At 40.8% G+C, this 20080-nt stretch overlaps 2 protein-coding genes across 4 annotated transcripts in view; one reads left to right on the top strand and one right to left on the bottom strand.

Annotated features, from left to right (window-relative positions):
* Positions 1 to 3651: 3651 nt before the first annotated feature.
* LOC308384958 (mediator of RNA polymerase II transcription subunit 30) lies at positions 3652 to 8952 on the top strand. Its single transcript, XM_080863639.1, has 5 exons — positions 3652 to 3821; positions 4088 to 4333; positions 6538 to 6696; positions 6867 to 6956; positions 7988 to 8952. Exons 2-5 carry the CDS (start codon positions 4100 to 4102, stop codon positions 8081 to 8083), a joined length of 579 nt encoding a protein of 192 aa, XP_080719765.1. The 5' UTR covers positions 3652 to 3821; positions 4088 to 4099; the 3' UTR covers positions 8084 to 8952.
* Positions 8953 to 10710: 1758 nt separating this feature from the next.
* Positions 10711 to 20080, bottom strand: part of ext1c (exostoses (multiple) 1c) — an 89010-nt gene continuing 79640 nt past the window's right edge. For all 3 annotated transcript variants that reach the window (XM_080863633.1, XM_080863635.1, XM_080863634.1), the window contains exons 6-12: positions 18745 to 18877; positions 18202 to 18320; positions 14600 to 14695; positions 14113 to 14199; positions 13836 to 13996; positions 11545 to 11716; positions 10711 to 11441 (exon numbers count right to left, since the gene is read on the bottom strand). In XM_080863633.1, coding sequence (XP_080719759.1) covers positions 11256 to 11441; positions 11545 to 11716; positions 13836 to 13996; positions 14113 to 14199; positions 14600 to 14695; positions 18202 to 18320; positions 18745 to 18877 — 954 coding nt within the window. In that variant the 3' untranslated portion in view covers positions 10711 to 11255. The remainder of the gene's footprint in view (positions 11442 to 11544; positions 11717 to 13835; positions 13997 to 14112; positions 14200 to 14599; positions 14696 to 18201; positions 18321 to 18744; positions 18878 to 20080) is intronic.

Genomic DNA, 20080 nt, shown 5'->3' with positions numbered 1-20080 from the left:
TTTAGTTTTTAAATTCTTACTGTTTTTAACTTGTATTGTGTCTTTTACGTGTATTGCTATGTATCGCTTTTTATTTATTTATTTTTTTTATCTCTTTAGTTTTAAACAGTTATACAGCACTTTGTTTGAAAGCGCTTTATAAATAAAGTTATTATTATTATTATTATTAATGAAGGCTGCAGAGAGATATATAGAGTTAGTTAAATGTTAAAATCACGACGTTCATATCAACTGTGCAGTATTTACATGCTAATGTTTCTTTTAGCATGTTAGCATGCTAGTATTTGCTTTCAGAGGGCACTGTTACTAAAATTAGGATCTTAAGAGATTGAGGGGAAAAAAGGGAGCAATTTTTTCCATGAGCTGTATGACTGTGAAGATACACAGCTAAAAGTTAATGTTCTATTTCCACATTTTAAGAAACATGGTCTAAAATATAATCCGTTATGAATATGAACATGTAAAATGTCTTAATCCGAATGACTGAAAACACTATAGAGCTAAACAGCTAATGTAGCTTTAAAAAACTACTTTGCGTAAACTGGATTGTGTAAATTATAGGAAATCATCCTTTCAATTGTTCAAGGGGTTAAAATGATACTCAGGCAGACATGAGTGACTCAGAGGCAAATAATCTTTGTTCATAAGGCTCTGCCAATCAAAACTTTGATTGCTTTAGTGATTGTAGAAGTGTTAAAACTCTGAGGTTATTGGGGAAAAAGGTTATTTTTACAAGCTTGAATTGTACTCTTGACTGGAAAATATGACACGTAATTCCTCATAAACAAGCACCACCCATCTTTGAGGAGCACGATTAAACGGTGCCAAGATGAAGAACTACTTTAAGACCAAGAATGTCCAAGGGTGCTGATTGTCAAGGACTACTTGGCCTTACAAAGATTACAAAATTGTCTGATTAATCCGTGATAACATGGGTTAAGCGCCTTGAGGCAACTGTTGTTGTGTTTTGGCGCTATATAAGTAAATGGTAAATGGCCTGTATTTATATAGCGCTTTACTAGTCGCTAAGGACCCCAAAGCGCTTTACATATCCAGTCATCCACCCACACATTCATACACTGGTGATGGCAAGCTACATTGTAGCCACAGCCACCCTGGGGCGCACTGACAGAGGCGAGGCTGCCGGACACTGGCGCCACCGGGCCCTCTGACCACCACCAGTAGGCAACGGGTGAAGTGTCTTGCCCAAGGACACAACGACCGAGACTGTCCAAGCCGGGGCTTGAACCGGCAACCTTCCGATTACAAGGCGACCTCCCAACTCTTGAGCCACAACCGCCCCGTAACACTAAACTGAATTAAATGAGTTATCAAGTTGTGCACAGACTTCCCAACTCAACTATATCTGATATTCTTAAAGCAAAAGAGCCACAGACTAAACGTGTGTATAATAATATGTCTATATTATTCAAAGATTCAGTCTTTTATTTAAATGACTCAGCTGAAGCCATCACTTTGAACAATGCATGTAATAAATTCCAAAACTGATGCTAAAAAAGTAGTATTTAAACAAGTGGTCTTGCTTTTTGAGCCCACTGTGCGTTAAAATGCATTTAACATTCATTGTTATCAGTACCTTGCGTACCTTATCTCTGCCTTGCGTGTTTAAGATCTCCATGCAAATTGCATTTCCTTAAGAACAAACATAAAGTTCAAGTTGAAACGGTACATCAAACACAGATGGAAATGGTGACGTGACGTCAAAACAAAGAGAAACATACAGGCAAAATAAAGTTGCAAAGTAGAAGGAATCGTTTTTTCTGTATTTGTGTTGTTAATTGGATCTATTATCAGTCAATTTTAGTATAAAATACAAATATATAAACTACGTCTTTTTTAATCTGAGCCTATATCAGGCCATTTTACTCATGTTTGTTCAAAGGGAATAAAGTGTAAACCAAGTCCTTGAAGGAAGCTGTACTTCCTTGAACTTGCTGTTGTTGTGCTAGGTTGACTGCGACCTTTGATCCTATATAAACCATGGATAAAGTCACGCAACCAGACTCATCAAATAAAGAAAGTAGGTCCACATGTGACTGACAAATCCAGTCCTTTCCTCAGTTTTATTGGTCTGACTTGACAGCAAAGCAAACACGTGTAATTCATTTATCCTTGAGTCAAACAAAATAGGTCTACTGCTTAAAAGTCTGACTTCCATCCATCCATCCATCCATCCATCCATCAGCATAAGCAGAGAAGCCCAAACCTCCCTCTTCCTAGCCACCTCCTCCAGCTTGTCCGGGGGAACACCAAGGCATTCCCAGGACAGCCAAGAGATATAATCTCTCCAGCATGCCTTGGGTCTGCCCCGGGGCCTCCTGCCAGTGGGAGATGCCTGGAATACCTCACCCCTTTGGAGCCCAGGAGGCATCCTTATCAGATGCCCGGAACACCTCAACTGGGTCCTTTTGATGTGAAGGAACTTCTCACCCTATCTCTAGGGGAGAGGCCAGCCACTCTTCGGAGGAACTACCCACAGCTCATGACCATAGGTGGGGGTAGGGATGCAGATCGACTGGTAAATTGAGAGCTGGGTCCTGGGTGAAGGACCAGACAAAGAAAGATACAGAAGACGCCTATGAGTAGAACATCAAGGGAACAGTTCACCCTGCCCGGGATAGGGTTACCGGGACCCTGCCTTGGAGGCCGGAGCGGGGGCCGTGGAAGACTGATCCCCAGCCACCAAGACTTATCTATTTCCTTAAGTTATAAAATCCTTGTAGATATAACTATTCAAAAATAAATAAATACTTGAAACCATCATTGACACGCCTTAAGTGTGAGTGAAAATTTGTAAACCACCAATTTGATTTACTGACTTCAGTTTCCATTAAATTAAAAAAAAAAGACTATTTTGATTAAGACATTAATTGATTGTTTGTTTTTTTTACTGTAAATATACTTTAAAAAACAAACAAACATTGCAAACAGAAGAAAAAAACTAATAGGGGAAAAATATTAATGACTATCTGTATATACCACATAATTTACATGCTTGAAAAGGAGTAGGATGAAGTTTAAACTTCTTTACTAACACGCTGACTCTTTGCGGCTATAAAACAGTAATATACATAGGACATTTAAATCAATATGACCACACGTTCAATAAGGCTTTGCATATACCCTATCATAAATAGATGATCATTTTATAGCTGTCTTTCTAATAAGTAACTAGATGGCTATCATATAATATTGAAATTACATTATTGCTGTTTTTGAATGGGCAATTGTATTTACTGCATACTTAAATTTTCCCTTTTACATACATCCAGTGTATGGTCTTGTTACATTTTACATGCAAAATATGCATGTAATGTGTGCTTTAGAATTAAATTGAATTAATTTTAATATCATGCTTGAGTAATGTCAATCCAACACTAACATTTTCTATGATGAAATTAGTGGCATTTGATGAAAAGTGATGACTTTTAATGTGTTTTTCTCTCTATGTTTTTTACAGTTTTATATTTAATAGTGCGAATGAAAAACAAATGTATATTTTTACACTATAGTATATATAGTATATAGCTAAAATTGTTTTGTTCTTTTACAGCTGATGTTTACAGTACCTTCAGGTATATCCGCGTCTACTGTCGCCATCTAGCGGTGGGAGAATTAATCCCATTTTTATGCCCGGAAGTGACGCATTAACGTGCTGTGCTTTCTGAAAGAAATCAATGGAAGGGTGCCAGTGATCATGCTTTATTTAAAATAATAAATAACTAGGCCCTTTTTCGCAAAGGCTGCATCATCTGGGAAACATCTGTACAACATTCAGCCAAAAGACGGTTTGAACTTGGGTAAGTAGCTTTTTGCACAGCCCGTTGCTAACTAGTTAGCTTAATTTGCTTGAGCTAGCATGTTTAGCCAGTAAGTTAAGTTTCCCTCCCTCGTCTCCATTGAGAGTACATTTTTAAGGAGTTTCCTGCTTTCTTAAATATGATCTCGAAACGTCTGTAGTTTCTCTAATAAGCTTAAATTTGAGCATACATCCTTGCTGTGTTGAGAAAACGTATATTTACGCTAATAGAACATCACCTTTGTCTTGTACCATCGTACCCCGCAGATTTGTGTGGATATGGCAGCTTCTTTACCTCAGAAGCCAGGGATGGCAGGTATGCCCTCACAGCAGCAGCAGCAGCCTCCTCATCTGCCCCCCGGTGCTGCCCCAAGTGCAGGTCAGCAGCCCATGCCTCCTCAGGGAGCCCTTAGGGAGATCTCCCCGGTGTTCCTCTGCAGGATCGGACAGGAGACTGTACAAGATATTGTCACACGCACTATGGAGATCTTCCAGATTACACGAGCCACACAGGTAAGGGACACGAGGCTCATGCTTAGCAGCAGGAACTGTTTTCTTGTTGTTAGTGTCTGGGACTTGATATCAAAATAACGATATTGTCGCATACCTATATGTAATATGAGTATAACACACTTACCTATATTCTTGCCCACTCACATATTCAGCTTTGTTTATGGGTGTATCATTAGCAGACTAATATTTCTTACTGTTAGTTTCTCATTCATCTTCTCAGTTCAGCTGCTCTTCTGAGGGGTCACTACAGCCTCCATCTCTCTCTCTGACATCCTCTTCTGTCACACTAACCATCTTCATGTCCCCTTCACTACATTCATGAATCTTCTCCTTTTTTCCTCATTTCCTCTGGCCTAGCAGCTCCATTTTCAGCAATCTTTGTCGAGTATATCCATTATTCCTATCTGCACATTTTCCAGCCATCTTAGTCTTCCCTCTCTAGCACTCAATCTGAGCCATCCGTCTGATTACATTCCTAATGAAACTCTTAATCTTAACCTTGCAGTCTCGTGTCTCTTTCAGGTTGCACCTTCTGGTTAAATGTAGTCCGCCTGTATGCATCTTCCTCATTTCTTATATGTCACCCTGTGTTCTTCTGTCTTCTTGAAATATGATACGTCCTTATCAAATCTATTTCCATCACCCATATGTCTATTGCCTGCTCCTATCGCCAGTCTCTTACACTCTGACTGTGCTTACGGTCTTATCCAAATTACTCTGGTTTTTTTCTTCTAACTGACATCCAACGTGTAGTGAACAAATTCAACATCACCTATTTGATTTCCAGCTTCAATCCTGTATGACACACTCTTCGCTTCCACATTTGAGTATATCTATAATTTCTCAGGCATGGCTTTCTTCCCACCTGGTCTCATTCTCTCTATCATACCAGCCAGCTGTCTCCTTTTACCAGCCTTTGTCCCAGCTCTCACCTCTGCACTCCTGCCTGTTAAGTTCTCATATTGACATAAAGTCCAAAACTACAACTGTAACGATCGTTTTTAATATTTATTTAATCTGAACGACTTTTGAAAACTCAATCAAGTGCAGCTTCAGGTTCCTCATACCATTTATAAATAACATTCGTTTTGTTTTTTAAATTAAGGATTACGTTTATTTAAGTTTATTTATTGTCTAATAGAAGACAATGTCTTAGATTAAAAAAAGAAAAAAAGAAAAACAACAACTGCTCCAACTAACTAGCTATTGGCAACAATTAAAATAAAAAGTGGGTCATTGGAGTGTGAACACAAGGCTCTGTGAATGCCAATTTGGTGACCTCAATGACACTATCAGGGCACCAATTTGACCTCCCCCTGGTGGACTTAATGTACACTATGTAAAACTATTATTAGATCAAGCTTTTGGCCATAATCTCCAGAACTGTCCGTGCCCTCGTCCGTAAGTGTGTAATCCGGGCATCAGCCAATTAAAATCCACACTTCTCAGACAACAGCGCCTCTCACATTTGGGTCCTTACAGTACTGGTGAGCCCTTCCTTGGAACCTTTGTACATTTGGCATTTTAACAGAAAATTCAAATGACTGCAGGTTTACTGACTGATTAGTTCAATAATTACCTGCTGAGTCACCAGTCTGCAGTTTTAGATGGGCAGCACGGACGGTTACTCATATTTTACTGCTACCAAAAATTGCAGTTATTGTTATATTAGCATTATTTCTTTAGCTTAAGTGCAGCAAATTGCACCAGCAGCTCTGGTGTATGTGTGGCTGTTAACTGAGTGGGCGGTATTTATGTGGCTAAAGTGGTTCCACTGTTCCCTGTCAGTCTCAATTTGGCCCGTCTTCTTTTCTGGCATATCTGCTCGGCTTGCCTGTCAGCATCCCTCGTACCCATCCTCCCATCTCCATTTGATCCGTGTTACCAAATGCGCCTCTGTGTTTTTCAGTGTAGTGCTGAGTTCTAAAGCTTGTTCTTGCCTATTAAGGTGACCCCCCCCCCCCCCCCCCTTTTTTTTTTTTTTAAACCTGTGCAGCTCAGAGAAGAGGAACACTATGGTTTTGTGTTGCCATTGCTATTACTTGGTTTTGAAAAATGATTGTCTACATGTCCAATGTACATGCAGTCATTTACATTGCCTGACACTGTCAGCATTTTTATTTGCATTACACTGCTGTATTTAGAAATAGAAGTGTAATTATTCCAAATGATTTCATGTTATCTATTGTGTGTTTTTGATTCAGCTTCCTAATGGGGTGACTCAGAGCCAGGCAACGTATCAGGACCGCTTTGGGAAGCTCCAGGAACACCTTCGGCAGCTCACTCTGCTCTTCAAAAAACTCCGACTGCTGTATGAACGCTGTGTGGAAATGACCTCTGACCTGAAGGAGGGACCAGCTGAGGTTAGAGAAGACCTTTGCTGACCCCCCCCAAAAAAAGAAAAACAAACAAACATTTTTTCAATTACTACTATATAACTACTGTAGAACTATGTTCTTTCTTTATGTCTGATTTGATAATGAGAAAAAAAAAATGCAATTTTAATCGTGATTTACCTCGGCTGTGTGTTCAGCTTGTGCCGTACGCTGGAGAGGAGCTGGTTTCTGTCAGAGTGGAGCCCTGCAGTCCTGCTGTCATCCAGGAAAGAAACGAGGTCCTAGAGGTGGGTTTCTGTAATGTTCTTGTCGCCTCGGGAAACCATCAGCAGTGACGGGGCCTTTTTTTGGGGGGGTTAAGTTAAAATAAAATAAATAAAAAAGCAGTACACACAGAATTTCAAGTCCAGGATTTAGAGACTTGTTGAAAACGTACGTGTTGGTGCCAGCAAAGTCAGTGTTACCTTTTGTTTTTAAATGGTGCATTATCCCAGTTTAAACATTTGATACGTTTTTTCTGCACTATTGTGAATTGTTATGGGTTCGTGAGATTTGCAAATAATTCTGTAATAATTAATAATAATTGGTCTTGAAATTGATAACTTCCCACTGCTAAAAGGGACATCTTTTAGTGCCTTGTTTTCTCTGACCAACAGCCAGGATATCTATTACCGTCACTTTATGACACAAAACAGGAAATCCTAAACGTGCAGAAAACATCATTAGCTACTAAGAAAGAAAAAGGGTTGGCAACAAACGTTATGCCAGTTCATTGACTTATTGCTGCAGCTTTTCTTGAAATGGATTCAACATATGAATCAATTAATTTCTCATATATTGTTTGGTGTTCCACAGTTTATTATATATTTTAATAATTGGGGACAGTGTTACTTAGCTATGCTGAAATGAGCAGAATAAAGTCCCTTTCAAATTCCTCTAGGTGGCAGTACTGACACAGGCTAAAGTAGCATCTGGATTTTAACTGAAAAACCCTGCATTATTTACTCATTCTGAATTAGGGTGTTGTTTTTTGTTAGAGCTAATATTTCAGTTGGGTTACAAAAATACCTTCAGGGAGCCAGTGGCAAAACACTGGAAAATTCTGCCTGAGGCTGAGAGGACTGTTGGCTTTAGCATCAGCACCAGTAGAAAAGTATTTTTCCTCCAGGTGTGAGGCAGTGTCAGCATCACTTGTTAATATGTGATTAGCTATTTCCTTCCCGGATTGCTTATATGTATAAGGTTGTAACAGGCAATGGTTAAAGTCCACGTGTTCTGCAGAGTTTAACTAATGGCCAAATGTCTTGTTGTTATACAGAAATTGCGCCAGAAGAACCAGGAGATGAAGGTTCTGATGGACCAGATGAGGAACCTTCTGTGGGACATCAATGCTATGCTGACACTTAGAAAATGATGGCTCTGAATGAGACTTGCGCACTTGTTTCTTAGCTCTGCACTCCTCTGCGGGTGAAGGAACTTTAAGACGGCAAAGACCAGGTGAAATAAGGGAACTTCTGTAGGATTTATGGGACCTTCCGCCTACTCTGAGCTGGCACTTCATCACTGAAACTCATAATTTACTTGCACCTTTTCATCTAAGAGCCCGTGTTGTTTGTTGTATTGGAGCCGATAAGAGGGAAATCATAAACAAGGCAGGAATAAGGTATCGAGTCAAAGCCAAAAACAGGATAAGCTGACACACATTCTAACAGTCATCCTCTTCTTTTGTATGAGGCAGCTGATAACCCAATTTTCATTTGGAAAGTGCTCTGCAACTGTTTTGTAACTACTTAAATAAGTTATAGACTTTTGTTCAAACTGATGAAATAATAAGTTGGAACCTGGATGGCCTCAGGTAACAAAAAGCACAGAAGAGAAAGAAGCCTAAACTGCCTATTCATGGTGTTCTGCCTCCAGGTGCTGACTTGACACCAGACAGACTTGAATTCATTGCAGGTAATTCTTCCACAAAGCACAGAAGCTGATCTGATATGTTTGTTTACAATAGGAACAATTGCCCATATTTGTGCTCTGTCAGTTGTAAAACACTGTGGGTTCAGAATTCCAATCGGCCCTTTGGCAGCTATGTATCTCAGGTGCTTTGCACATAAGTGTGTGCATGTGCTTAATGAGATTAGCTTCCTGAGTGCTACACATCACACCTGTTTGCCCTGAGGGTGTTGAGACTTGCTTACCTGTGAATTTATTTTTGTAAACTGTACTACAAATGGTTGGTGTACTGGGTATTTGTTTTTTAATAAACTTCTTTTTTTGAAACAAACGGTCTGAATATATATTTTAAAGTCCTGCTTCTAAATCCAGGACGGGCCCACTCAGACTGAAGTATTAGCTCCATAGTGTCAGTCTCAACCCTGAGGGTGGATGTAGGAATGCATGATCTCCCTCACAATTGAGATGATGTATAAGTACATCAAAGTACATCCACCTACTTGTAATGATGCACACTCTGACCTTAACCTTCTGTATTCATCTTTCTTTACACAGCAGCAGCTCTTTTGTGTAGTTTGCCTACATTACAACAAAGAGCCAGTCATTCTCTTTCTCAGTCATGTCGGATGCTATCGAACCACACTTTCGATTCCTGTGATTGTGCTTAGTATAATACTCTTTAGTAATTTATTTTTAAAGGAAACTCATCCTGTCCCAAATGGGTTTTCTATATTTAATTTTACTTTACCTTTGTAGTGGAATTGTACCTGCCACAATACACATTTTCAGTGTATCCATCACACAGCAAATTTTGCTCGACCCCATTTGGCCTTCAAAACTGCCCTTATTCTTCATGGCATAGATTTAATAATGGGCTGGAAACATTCCTCAGATTTTGGCCCATTCATGATCTGAATCCCCCGTTCCACCTCATCACAAAGATGCTCTGGTGACTGTAGAGGCTATTTGAGTACAGTGAGGTCACTGTCATGTAAAATAAGCCTTTTTGAGATTATTTGAGCTTTGTGGATGGACATGGACAGCAGTAATATCCAGATGGACTGCCATGTTTAATTGATGCTCAGTTGGAGTTTTACCAGCAGCATCTGCCTGAACTGTTGATACAAGGCAGGATGGATCATGCTTTTTTTCAGTCTGGTAAGCTCATGTGAACTATAATAATAATAATAATAATAATGGATTGTATTTATATATCGCTTTTCGAGACCCTCATAAACTTAGTTCTTAGTTGACAAGAGTAGCGCCACGTGTTGTCTTCGGCTGCTGTAGCCAATCTGATTCAAGGTTTGATGTGTTGTGCATTCAGAGAAGCTCTTCTCGATATCTTGGTTGTAGAGAACGGCTGAGTTGGCTTTCTAGCAGCTCAAAGCAGTCTGTACATTCTCCTCTGACATCAACAGGGTATTTTCACACACTGACCTGGCGCTCTCCGTTCTTCTAAAGATGGTTGTATGGGAAAATCCCAGTAAACCTTCAGTTTCTGGAGTTCTCAGACCAACCCGTCTGGCGCCAACAACCATCCCACGTTCAGAGTTACTTAACTCACCTTTTTTCCCAACTCTGATTTTCAGGTTGCCTCAAACACATTTACTTGCCTAAGTTCACCGAGTTTTACTAGGTTTGGCATCACCATCCAGCAATTAGTCTGTCTTTTGCTCTGCATGACAAACATTTATCTGCATATATTCAAAATAAATGCCAACTTGGACTGCAAATGATAAATCCACTGGAACAAAGATTTTGGCTGTTTTCCTACAGATTTCGCTTATTCATTTAAAGGTAGTATTCATAATGATTAGTTGATTTCTATTTTTTGTGTGTTTTTCAAGAAACTGCTTGACAGTGTGATCTTCAGCAGTGTAACCAGAACTACATGATTCTTTTTATACGTTTGTAGCATAACTGGATGAAAGACAGACATGCCACAGCAGCCTCCCTGATTTCCTATCTTTGTTGCTTGTACCTTAAATTACAAGATGAACTTTGCCTCTGCTGGAAACGTGGCCACACACTATGTGTTTGGCAATTATGGGACAAAATATGTGAACATTCTGCAGCACGAGTCCAGAGTTTGCATTTATAAATCACTTTATTGGTCTTACAGTTAGCATTTTAATGTGAAATGATCTGTTTCCTTGGCAACAGTAACATGGAGACAGATGTTGCCAGCTGGAGTGCATGGCACCGATACCAGTCCCTTGGGTGCTCCTGGCATGAGATAGTCATTCTCTCTTTGTTGCCACTGCAGTAGCACTGACATTTGAAGTGTTCACAAATGTTCCTTTTTTGACTATTTTAATCGTCCTTTCTCAGCGACAGGGCCAATCACAAGGACTATTTTAAGGCCCCAAATTTCTCAAGATTCATGGAGGTTGGAGAAGCATTTGAAGTACTTTTTATAGACTCCTTTCTCTTAAGCTCTTTATATAGTTCAGATCTCCTTGGGTCTTTCTTGATGATTGTCCATGTCACCAATGGACCTCGGTGCCTTTTTGTCCACTTCCCATGCATGAAAGACATGTCTTGAACTTTCTGTTACTTAGTAGCCATATTTGTCTGTCCAAAATGGCTCGAAACATGACTTCAACGCTCTCTAGTCTTTTTGTCCAGAAATGTTAGGCCCTCTCCAGGTCTTTGTACTTCTTGCGTAGGACGGACACTTGATCTTTGAAGAGAACGGGGTCCAGGCGAAACTGAGAATGCACCAGGGGCATGTAGCCAAACCAGTTGGCAAAGGAGTTGACGCACTCTTGCCTCTGGTTGAAGTGTTCAGGGTTGGCCCAAGGGACGCTCTTCGTACCCTGGGAGTAGAACAGGCACATGCTATTTAGCATCCAATCTTGTTCTAACAACCAAGTCAAGAGACTCCAGAGAGTATTACTTTGAAGACAATTCGGTACCTACCTGTGGACTGGGGAGCTCCTTGTACTGCTTCCTTTGAGCCACTTTGATCGGCGGCTGGTGAGTCACAGCAGAGACCAGGAAGTTCATAAGGATGTCCTCACAGTTGGAGGTGCGATCCACCAGAGTCCGCAGAGACTGAGGCAGGTAGTGAGTGAACAGGTAGTGGTAGTACCTGTGGGGAAGTTGAGAGTGTCACATAAACATACAATATTCATTGTATTCTTAAAGCCAGCAGGCAATGGTGCTTTATATAAAAGAGATATGTTTAAAAAACCCCATCTGACAAAGATATGCTGCCACTTCTTCCGCCAATGTGCTCTACCTGTCTCGCTTTCAGTAGCTAGTGTGATGTATGCTGATAATATGTATCTAGGACAAGTTGATTTCTCCGCCGAGTGAGATTTAAGCTTTAAGGTGCCCAGCCGACTAAACTCCACTGATGCAATGCATATGTTCTTCAATATCAGTTTTAGGTGTATAGCGCTTTCAATTTACTTATCATTATATTTTCAGACTAAGCAACTGTCACTCTATTTTTTTAAAGAAGGTTTAATTGTGCTTCACAACCAAAATTGGCCACATTTATCTCTATGTAAGTTGCTGCCGTGGAGTCTCGGCGTGCCGTCAGATCAGTTTACTAATATGATATGCAGTAAAAATTAGATGAAGACTAAATTATCCATTCCCCCACTGAGCGAGTCGTGTTTTATAGGCTCACTATTCATTGGTATTTTTCTGTTTAAGCAGTAAAACGGGTTATTAAAGTTGGCGCTGATGTGTCTATAGGCTTTAGAGATTCAAATTAGCACGACAAAAACGTGTTTTTATTAAGTCTGCTGACAATAATGACCACATTGTCTCAAAATGTCACAAGGTTTCAACACCTTTTAAAGTACCCTGTCTGTGGTGTAATTACATTCTCATTGTATAAGAACTCCCATCCCTCTCCCATAGCACATAATCGACTTCGTGCTTTTCGAATTAATCAAACTGCTTGAAGTAATCCCTGAGTAATTCACTCTTGCCTTCTTTTTTTCCCCCTCCCGCTCACACAAATACATAATTATTCTTGATGCCTTTTCTTTCTGTTTGATTGTCCCTTATTGCTCATCATGTTGATATTTGTGCCATTATGTTCGGAGCTGCTAGAGTTCAAGTTCTCCCTTGCTCTCAGTTTTTAATCTTTGAAGCAGTCTGTTTTGAGAATTTAATGTCTGTTCTGTATTAGTTTGTCAAATGTTGCAGTTATTATAGACGAATATATCAAACACATTAAAAAGTCTCAGTACACCCTGGAAAAATGAACAAACTTTTAAATTTAGCCATTTGTAGGAGCTCCTGTTTTCCTGTAGCTGCTTATGGAGCTTACACAACAGTAAGAACTTCATTTTTAACCATTGCCTCCTACAAAGCTGACTCAGTTTGTTAACATTTCTGGGATGTATGGACTGAACAGCCCTCTTCAGGTCTTGCCATAACCTCTCAGTTGAGAACTCAGCAATTCCATAACAACGATCTTCTACCTTTTCAACCATTCTTTTGCTGACTATACTATGAGCTTGCATTTTAAGGTCATGGACTCCTGCCCTGATAGTCTCATTTACAAAAAAAAATAAATTGATAATTCTTAAATTCATTGTTTGAATTCAGCAATTGCACGGCACTCAATCCCAGAGGGAGCAAAACAGCCCCGAACTGAAGAAGCTTCTTGGATGAGAGGTGAAACGTCTTCAAGTAACTTAAAGAAGTCCAGACGCTTTTCTTTGCAAGCTCCTTTGACTACGATGACCTGGATGACTGAGAACCTTCATAGACATATTGCCGTACATTTTGGGAGGAACACCCTTCAGAACTGAAGAAGCTTCTCGGATGAGAGGTGAAACGTCTTCAAGTAACTTAAAGAAGTCCAGATGCTTTTCTTTGCAAGCTCCTTTGACTGTCGGCACAAAGTTTCACATACTTTTTCCAGCATGGATTGGAAAGATTACTCACATCTGTATACATGAAAGTGACATGTCTATAAAGGCGACTGAAGATCAGACCAATTAATGTAGAACTTACAACTCCAATAAAATGTTTTCCTGCTGTTATGTAATAGCAAATTCAAATAATTTTTTTACCACCGGATATGTGAGACAAACCAAGATTTTGCTGGGTGATTCAACTAAAGTGTCTTTTTTCTTCCTTTGAACCTTTAATTAAAAGACTAGTAACCACAAAGAAAGTTTTCAGTTATAAAAAATATGAAACAAATTATTATTCATTATTTTTTCCCTCCTGCGTTCATGCACCTGTGATAGAAGGCGGCTCCAGTTAGGACAATAGAGTAGTCGTTGGTCCATTTGGAGGTGTAGCCCCAGGCCCGCTTCAGGGGATCCCAGAAGTGGCTTCTGGGAGGATAGCCTACAATCCGCTCAGGGAAGCTCCGCCACACCAAGAAGGCAAAGTTCACCTGCAAGTACAGAAAAGGAAGATTCAGGTTTTTTTTGTTTAGAAATATTAATTTATTCATGTACAGTATGTGGGCGCTTCTGCTGTATGTATTGTGTGTTGTACATGTCCACACACCTCACTTGTCAGTAGGACCGTATCCTCATCCAGACTCAGCACTGCTTCCGTCTCTATGGCAACATGAGGTAGAAACCGACTGGTGGTCTGCGAGAAAAACAAAGTCACTAGTTTTAGCTCTGGTGCTGTAGCCCGTGGGATGGCTGGCTTGTGCTCTGAGAGATTATGAAATACAGTAAATCATGTTGAGTGACTGAGATGGGTGAATCACTATAGGTTTTGCCTTGGGAGGAAGAAAAACGTCTGAAAAGACACACATGGAAGAAGGGTTGAGAAAGTAAATGCTGCACGGATCGGTGGACACGTCAGATAAACACGGATGGTAAGAAAGACCAAAAAAAGAGACATCAAGGCGAAAAATAGATTAGCAGATATAGACAGCGAGTGAGAGACGCATAAACAGACTGAGCAAGCGACAGTTTGTCATTCTGTCACTCAGACGTCACAGCAGGCTACAGCTTGAGTTGTGAGTGGCACTGGCCCTCACCTTCCTCCTGCCATCTGTCACAGTGAGGGGGACAGGCATAGGAGGCCATTTGCTCCGACTGGGTGGCGGTTTCTCGCTGTTCCACAGAATAATGATCTAAAACAGAAGAGAAGTGGAGCTCATGTAAAATGTCGACATATAGATGCATTAGATTGATTAGAAAAGTAGCTGTCATAAATCAGTCAGGGATTTCAGAGGTATGATCCCTCACCCATATGATATCCCATATCCCATATGATAGTTTGCTCAATGATAAATTTTCATAGTCTACAGTTGCCTTAGGTACTCAAGTATCCAGACCACTTTAATTTTTGTACTCTTATTCACTTCATATCGGTGAAGTTTAATTTTTGGTGCTCTATGGGGTTTAAGTTTGGCCTTTAACTCAAGAACTACTAGAAACTTGTTCTAAAACCAAGTATGTATGCTTTGGTTTATTGTAATGCTGAGCAGGATTCCTGAGGGGTTTAATACAAATGAAAGTCAACACAGCCAGGCTTTCCCAGCTGATTTGACAAAACCTAAAACTCATTTGGAGATAACCAGTATCACAACAGTGGTTAACAACTTTCTCTTATTAAGTCGGGCTTTCTAGTTCAGGCTCTGTGCAATGTTCATATAAAAAGATCATATAACTCTTCTTCAACACAAAATGATCCCTATTAGTGCCACGTACACGACTAAATATCTACATAAAAATTGTAACAGTAAAATGCAATACTGTTGCAAAAAAAGCAAGAGATTAAGGCTGCAAAAAACTGTTATTCTGGTACGTTAGCGCACACAGAGCTAAAAAATAAGCATTTTAATTCAAGTTAATTATTTTAATGGCTGAGTGCACTCCCGATGCTTGTTTTTAAGGTAAGATATGGTTTAACAATGTTTATGTCAAAAAAAAAAAAAGTATTCCCGCAGCAGAGAATCTGCATTACACTTAAAATATGGTGCTTTGAATATAACCTGCTCATGACTGCATTGTGTTCAGCATCAGTGATTTATCCAAGTAAAAAGAGAAACTCTTTTGAGAAATATAAAACGCCGATTTTAAGCTTGACGTAGCTTGCTAAACCACTAATCTTACTTTGTAGTTCACCCCTTTGGTCTCAAGTTGCATGTGCTCTTCAGCTGGTTTTCTTCAAGGACATCTCTGTTTTACTCAGAGCAGCTTCTCTTGCAACTTTTAGCTTAAAGACCTGATTGATGATGTGCTCCTGGGGATGGCTGCCCTTTTATTGGCAGATCATCTAATTCCTGCAGAGAACATCTACTGACTTGTTAGAGTGACTGTTGGGTTCCAGGTCACTTTCGCGACCATGGCATTTCTTGCTTGGTTGCACAGTCTGTCCAGATGCACAACTCTATGAAGTGTGGAGACTCATCTTTTTTTCCCCAACTGCTCAATTTTATAACCTGGTGAGATCTATACTTCACTATAATTTTGCTCTGACATCACTGAATCTTATATATGCACAAACTAAATTATGCACAATCCATTCACTTTACGACAGAAGTTATTGAAGAGGAATTTGAAAAACAGTGGAGAGCACTGCAGCAGGAGTAGACATGGATGCTTTTCAAATGAGAGATTTGCAATAAAGGTATGATAGGCCCCGTGATAAACAGTTAAGAAAATAAATACCTGAAAGGCACTGTAGTACGTTCTCAACATTTCTTAAAATGTGTTTGCTTTGCCTTCAGGGGTTACTGAGTGTAGCTTTATAGAAACATTCACAATTATGCATTTCTTTTTTTTTCTTTTTTTTTTTTTTTCTTAAATGACATCAGAAACAGCAGTATGCGACATTACGTGATGGCAGAGCTTCAGTTCATCCTTTGTCATTTTTTTTTTTTTTTTTTTTTTTTTTTTAATAAATAGGACAGGGGGGATGAATGAGAGAAAGAGGGGGAGAGAAAGAAAGAAAACCAAAGGGGAGAAGAGACGGTGAGAAGGGGGGGGAAGAGAGAGAAGAAAAAAAAAAAAGAACTCCTGGGTCACCTGTATGGAGAAAAAAAACAAACAAACAAAAAAAACAAACAGAGGAGACAGCAAACAACAAAGAGCAACATAATAATAGAGAAAACAAAGCACCATCACAATAAACTAGCTAGTCATAGATATCAATATTTACTAAATAATAAACGATATTGTGCAGCACGCAAGATAGACAGCGCACAGTGTGCTTTGAGGTAGCAGCCAAGAAAGCTTTAGTCCGCGTCTGTGAATACCCATGTGTGCATACCTGTGTGGATCAGCATGCTTGCATTCCAAAGGTTTCTCCATGTAATGATCTGCTAGGGAGTGTGGGGGGGCCACAGCCCCGTCCTCCAGGGTGTGAAGCGGGTATGGAGGAGATCAAAACTCCAGACATCCAGAGGCCCCCAGAACACAAGAGACCATGGAAGACCAACAGAGGGGCAGCCGCGCCACTGTTCCAGTAAGAGCTGAGGAGAGTCCCAGATGAGGGCTCGCCCAGCAGCCGCGGAGCAGAAGTCAGGGGGAGTTGCAGTGACGCGCCCGTGAGCTCCGCCGGCCCCCAGCTGTGCCTGAGTGACCGAGCCCCAGGCCGAGAGGCCGGGGGCACCCCACCTCCAAAGGGGCCCGAGCGAGCCCCAGGCCCCAGGCCCCGACAAGCGGCCGCCAAGGAGTGAGCCGGTGTGTACCCGGACGCCCACCCCCAGACACAAAGAACCACCAACACACCGACACCTGAGGGAGTCCGCCACCGGCAGGGGAAGTGGTGGTGGGTGGAGATAGGCCTCCAAACCTTGGAGGGCCTGAGGTGTCCCCAGAGAGGTGGCGTCTGATACCCAACCTGACATATAGACACAGACATACAGGCACACACAGACACAAACATCCATTCCCACCCTCATGCTCTCATATGCACTTACTCCACACTCAACCAACGTGGAGACAGACATAAAGAGACGCTGTACACACAATCACACTCCCCAAGCGTACTCTACAAACCGGGTCTAGGTACCCTTGCCCCTGGAGGGGGGAATTGCACCCAGACCCAGGTGGTGTTACCCTTTTCCCTGCGGTGGGGAGAGGCAGACCACCCCGACTCCGCAGCAGCAGGGAGGCCCCACACCCCAGACCGCAGTCGGACGGCCAACTCCTCCTACTAGCCCTCCCGCTCCAGCAGGCCGCAGAGAATGGGGGTGGGAGAAGACTCCAAACCTCCCTCCACCCGCTCATTGTAGTGTTGATGCATATGTGTTCTAAGGTGCAATTAAAACCCAGGAGGGCATGGAGCTACCTGCCAGAGAGCAGCAGGTAAGCGCATAGTCCCTCCTGCTAGCCCTCAATGTCTAAGTGTATTTAAAATTGAGAGGTGGGCAACGACGTCAGGGGTGAGGTATACACCCTGATGGTGATTTGGACTCCGTGATTGTGCCCACCCCCAAGATCCTATATGTATGTGTAATGAGAGTGTGAATAATGTGAATGTCTAAGTTGTGGGACAATTATGCATTTCAAGTTAAACTTACGATTATAATATGTGAAAAAGTGACTACTTTCTGAAGCAACTGTACACACAATCCAACTTTTGCTTATTATTATGACAAAGTTACATAGAGAATATCTCAGTATGTACCTGTGAGCAGTACTTTGACTTAGAGACCACCTGAAGTAGCTTCATGATTGGTTGAGACTGGGAGACCAATGGAGAGACAGCATGGATGACAGCAGTGAACTCCTGTCCTGGAGTGACTCCTGAGCAAAGTCATGAAACAAAGATGTGCACATGATGAAATGTCTTATCTGTCTGAACATGCGCAAGGTGCTGCTAATCTAAGCCTAATAATACTAATATTTATTTGTACTGAACATCATCAAAATAATTTCAAGCCACCATGAAGAATCTGAACATTTAAAACACTGTGCTGTAGAGAGCAATGCTGCAGTTTAATGCTGCCGTAATTTATAAAATAATGTATTTAAACCGGATAAAAGAACAAATATTTGGCAGGAATGCAAAATTAAAATCAATACAGACAAGAACTTAAGCAAATATTTGAGAACAATTTGTGTAATGTTGAGTGTGGCGTCTTAATTTTTCATCTCCTTTCCAACATCCTTAGCATGCAATCAAGATTCGCAAGCTGTGCTGATTTGTTTAAATAAACTCTGCATTTACCTAATCCAAGGTAGTAGAAAGGGAAATGTGCAAGATGAGTGGAGTACTCTGGCAGGACCAGCAGACCTCCTGGGAGGTAGTTCCACATGTACTTGTTCCTCGATATGTGAGAAAATACACGGTCCTTAATGATCTAAGAAAGGAAAAAAATTGGATGAGGTTCGACGTGGGTTGCAATGTGAGAAATACATGTTGGCTTTATGCATTAAAGTGGCTGTTGTACTCATCGAGTATGAGCCTGCATCACACTCATTTTTCCCCTTCTAAGCCAGTGCATGAGAATTTTAGAGCTTAATATAAACTGCACTGCAGTTCAAGTCCTGACACACTTGTCTCTGCATATTTTAGGAGTCCGTAATGACAGGATCTGTGTACTTCCCATTGTACACCAATAGGAGGTGTCCATGCAGCAGCAACACTGGCACCTGAAGTCCTCTGCCTCACTGACCTCAAGCTGACTGCACAGCTGTCTCTCGTGCGGAGGTCCCCTCTACATGCTGTATGCATTGTACATAACCAGCTTATCACTAACCTCCAGAACCTTCCTCTTATTATCATTTGCACAAATTCCACACACCAAATTAACTAGGAGCTCCCAGACTCCAGTTCATAAACATCTGATTATAAAGTTTACCACTTGTTCTGTGATTTCTTCAGATTTCAGCAGCATTAAATCTGTTGTTTACTCACATTGACTTTATCAGAGTGTTCAAAAACTTCTTATATAAGGAGGTTTGGCATTTCTTTTTATGCATCATCTAACTGCTGGGCCAACCTTCAAATGACATTCTCTGAGCCAGAGTAGCTATCTTTGCAATGCATTTCTTTGCAGCTTGTTCAAAGACAAAAAAGTGAAGAAAACTCCAAGCTCTTTGTAATTCCGGTTTAAGTTTTTTCTTCTACACCTGATGTGCAGCATATCAAAAGTCATAATAGTCACCAGTAAAGCAGAAACTGGCAGGTTGAGACTGATATTTAAGTAATGATATATAATTTCTATACATTTGGGGGATTTCTCTAAGACGGATCAGATGTGCTCTGCTTTGAAATGTTTCACAGACCTAATTCAACACAAAACTGAGATAGTGAAAGAGTGGAAATACAGACCATGGGCCAACCCTGTAATCATAATGATACAAGGGTGTTTGATTCAAATATGACAACTCTGCTGCAAACCAGTCTTCTGAAAGAGGACTGATGATACAGGACGCAGGCAGGAAAAAGGCACAGGAGTAGTAACTCCGCCTGTGTTTATAGCAGTTTTCACTTGAAACGTTCGAGTTCTGCACATTTCTGAATAGATCTGTATAGCAGCAGAGAAAAACTAGGTTTGCAG

This window comes from Rhamphochromis sp. 'chilingali' (genome assembly GCF_963969265.1).
Source record: "Rhamphochromis sp. 'chilingali' genome assembly, chromosome: 17".
In the NCBI taxonomy this organism is placed as follows: Eukaryota; Metazoa; Chordata; class Actinopteri; order Cichliformes; family Cichlidae; genus Rhamphochromis; species Rhamphochromis sp. 'chilingali'.
This window is presented reverse-complemented; position numbering and strand designations above follow the sequence as displayed.

Coding starts and splice junctions, on each gene's coding strand:
- LOC308384958 (XM_080863639.1), top strand. CDS start 4,100: ATGGCAGCTTCTTTACCTCAGAAGCCAGGGATGGCAGGTATGCCCTCA. Junction 6,697..6,866: donor TGAAGGAGGGACCAGCTGAG/GTTAGAGAAGAC, acceptor CTGTGTGTTCAG/CTTGTGCCGTACGCTGGAGA. Junction 6,957..7,987: donor AAAGAAACGAGGTCCTAGAG/GTGGGTTTCTGT, acceptor GTTGTTATACAG/AAATTGCGCCAGAAGAACCA.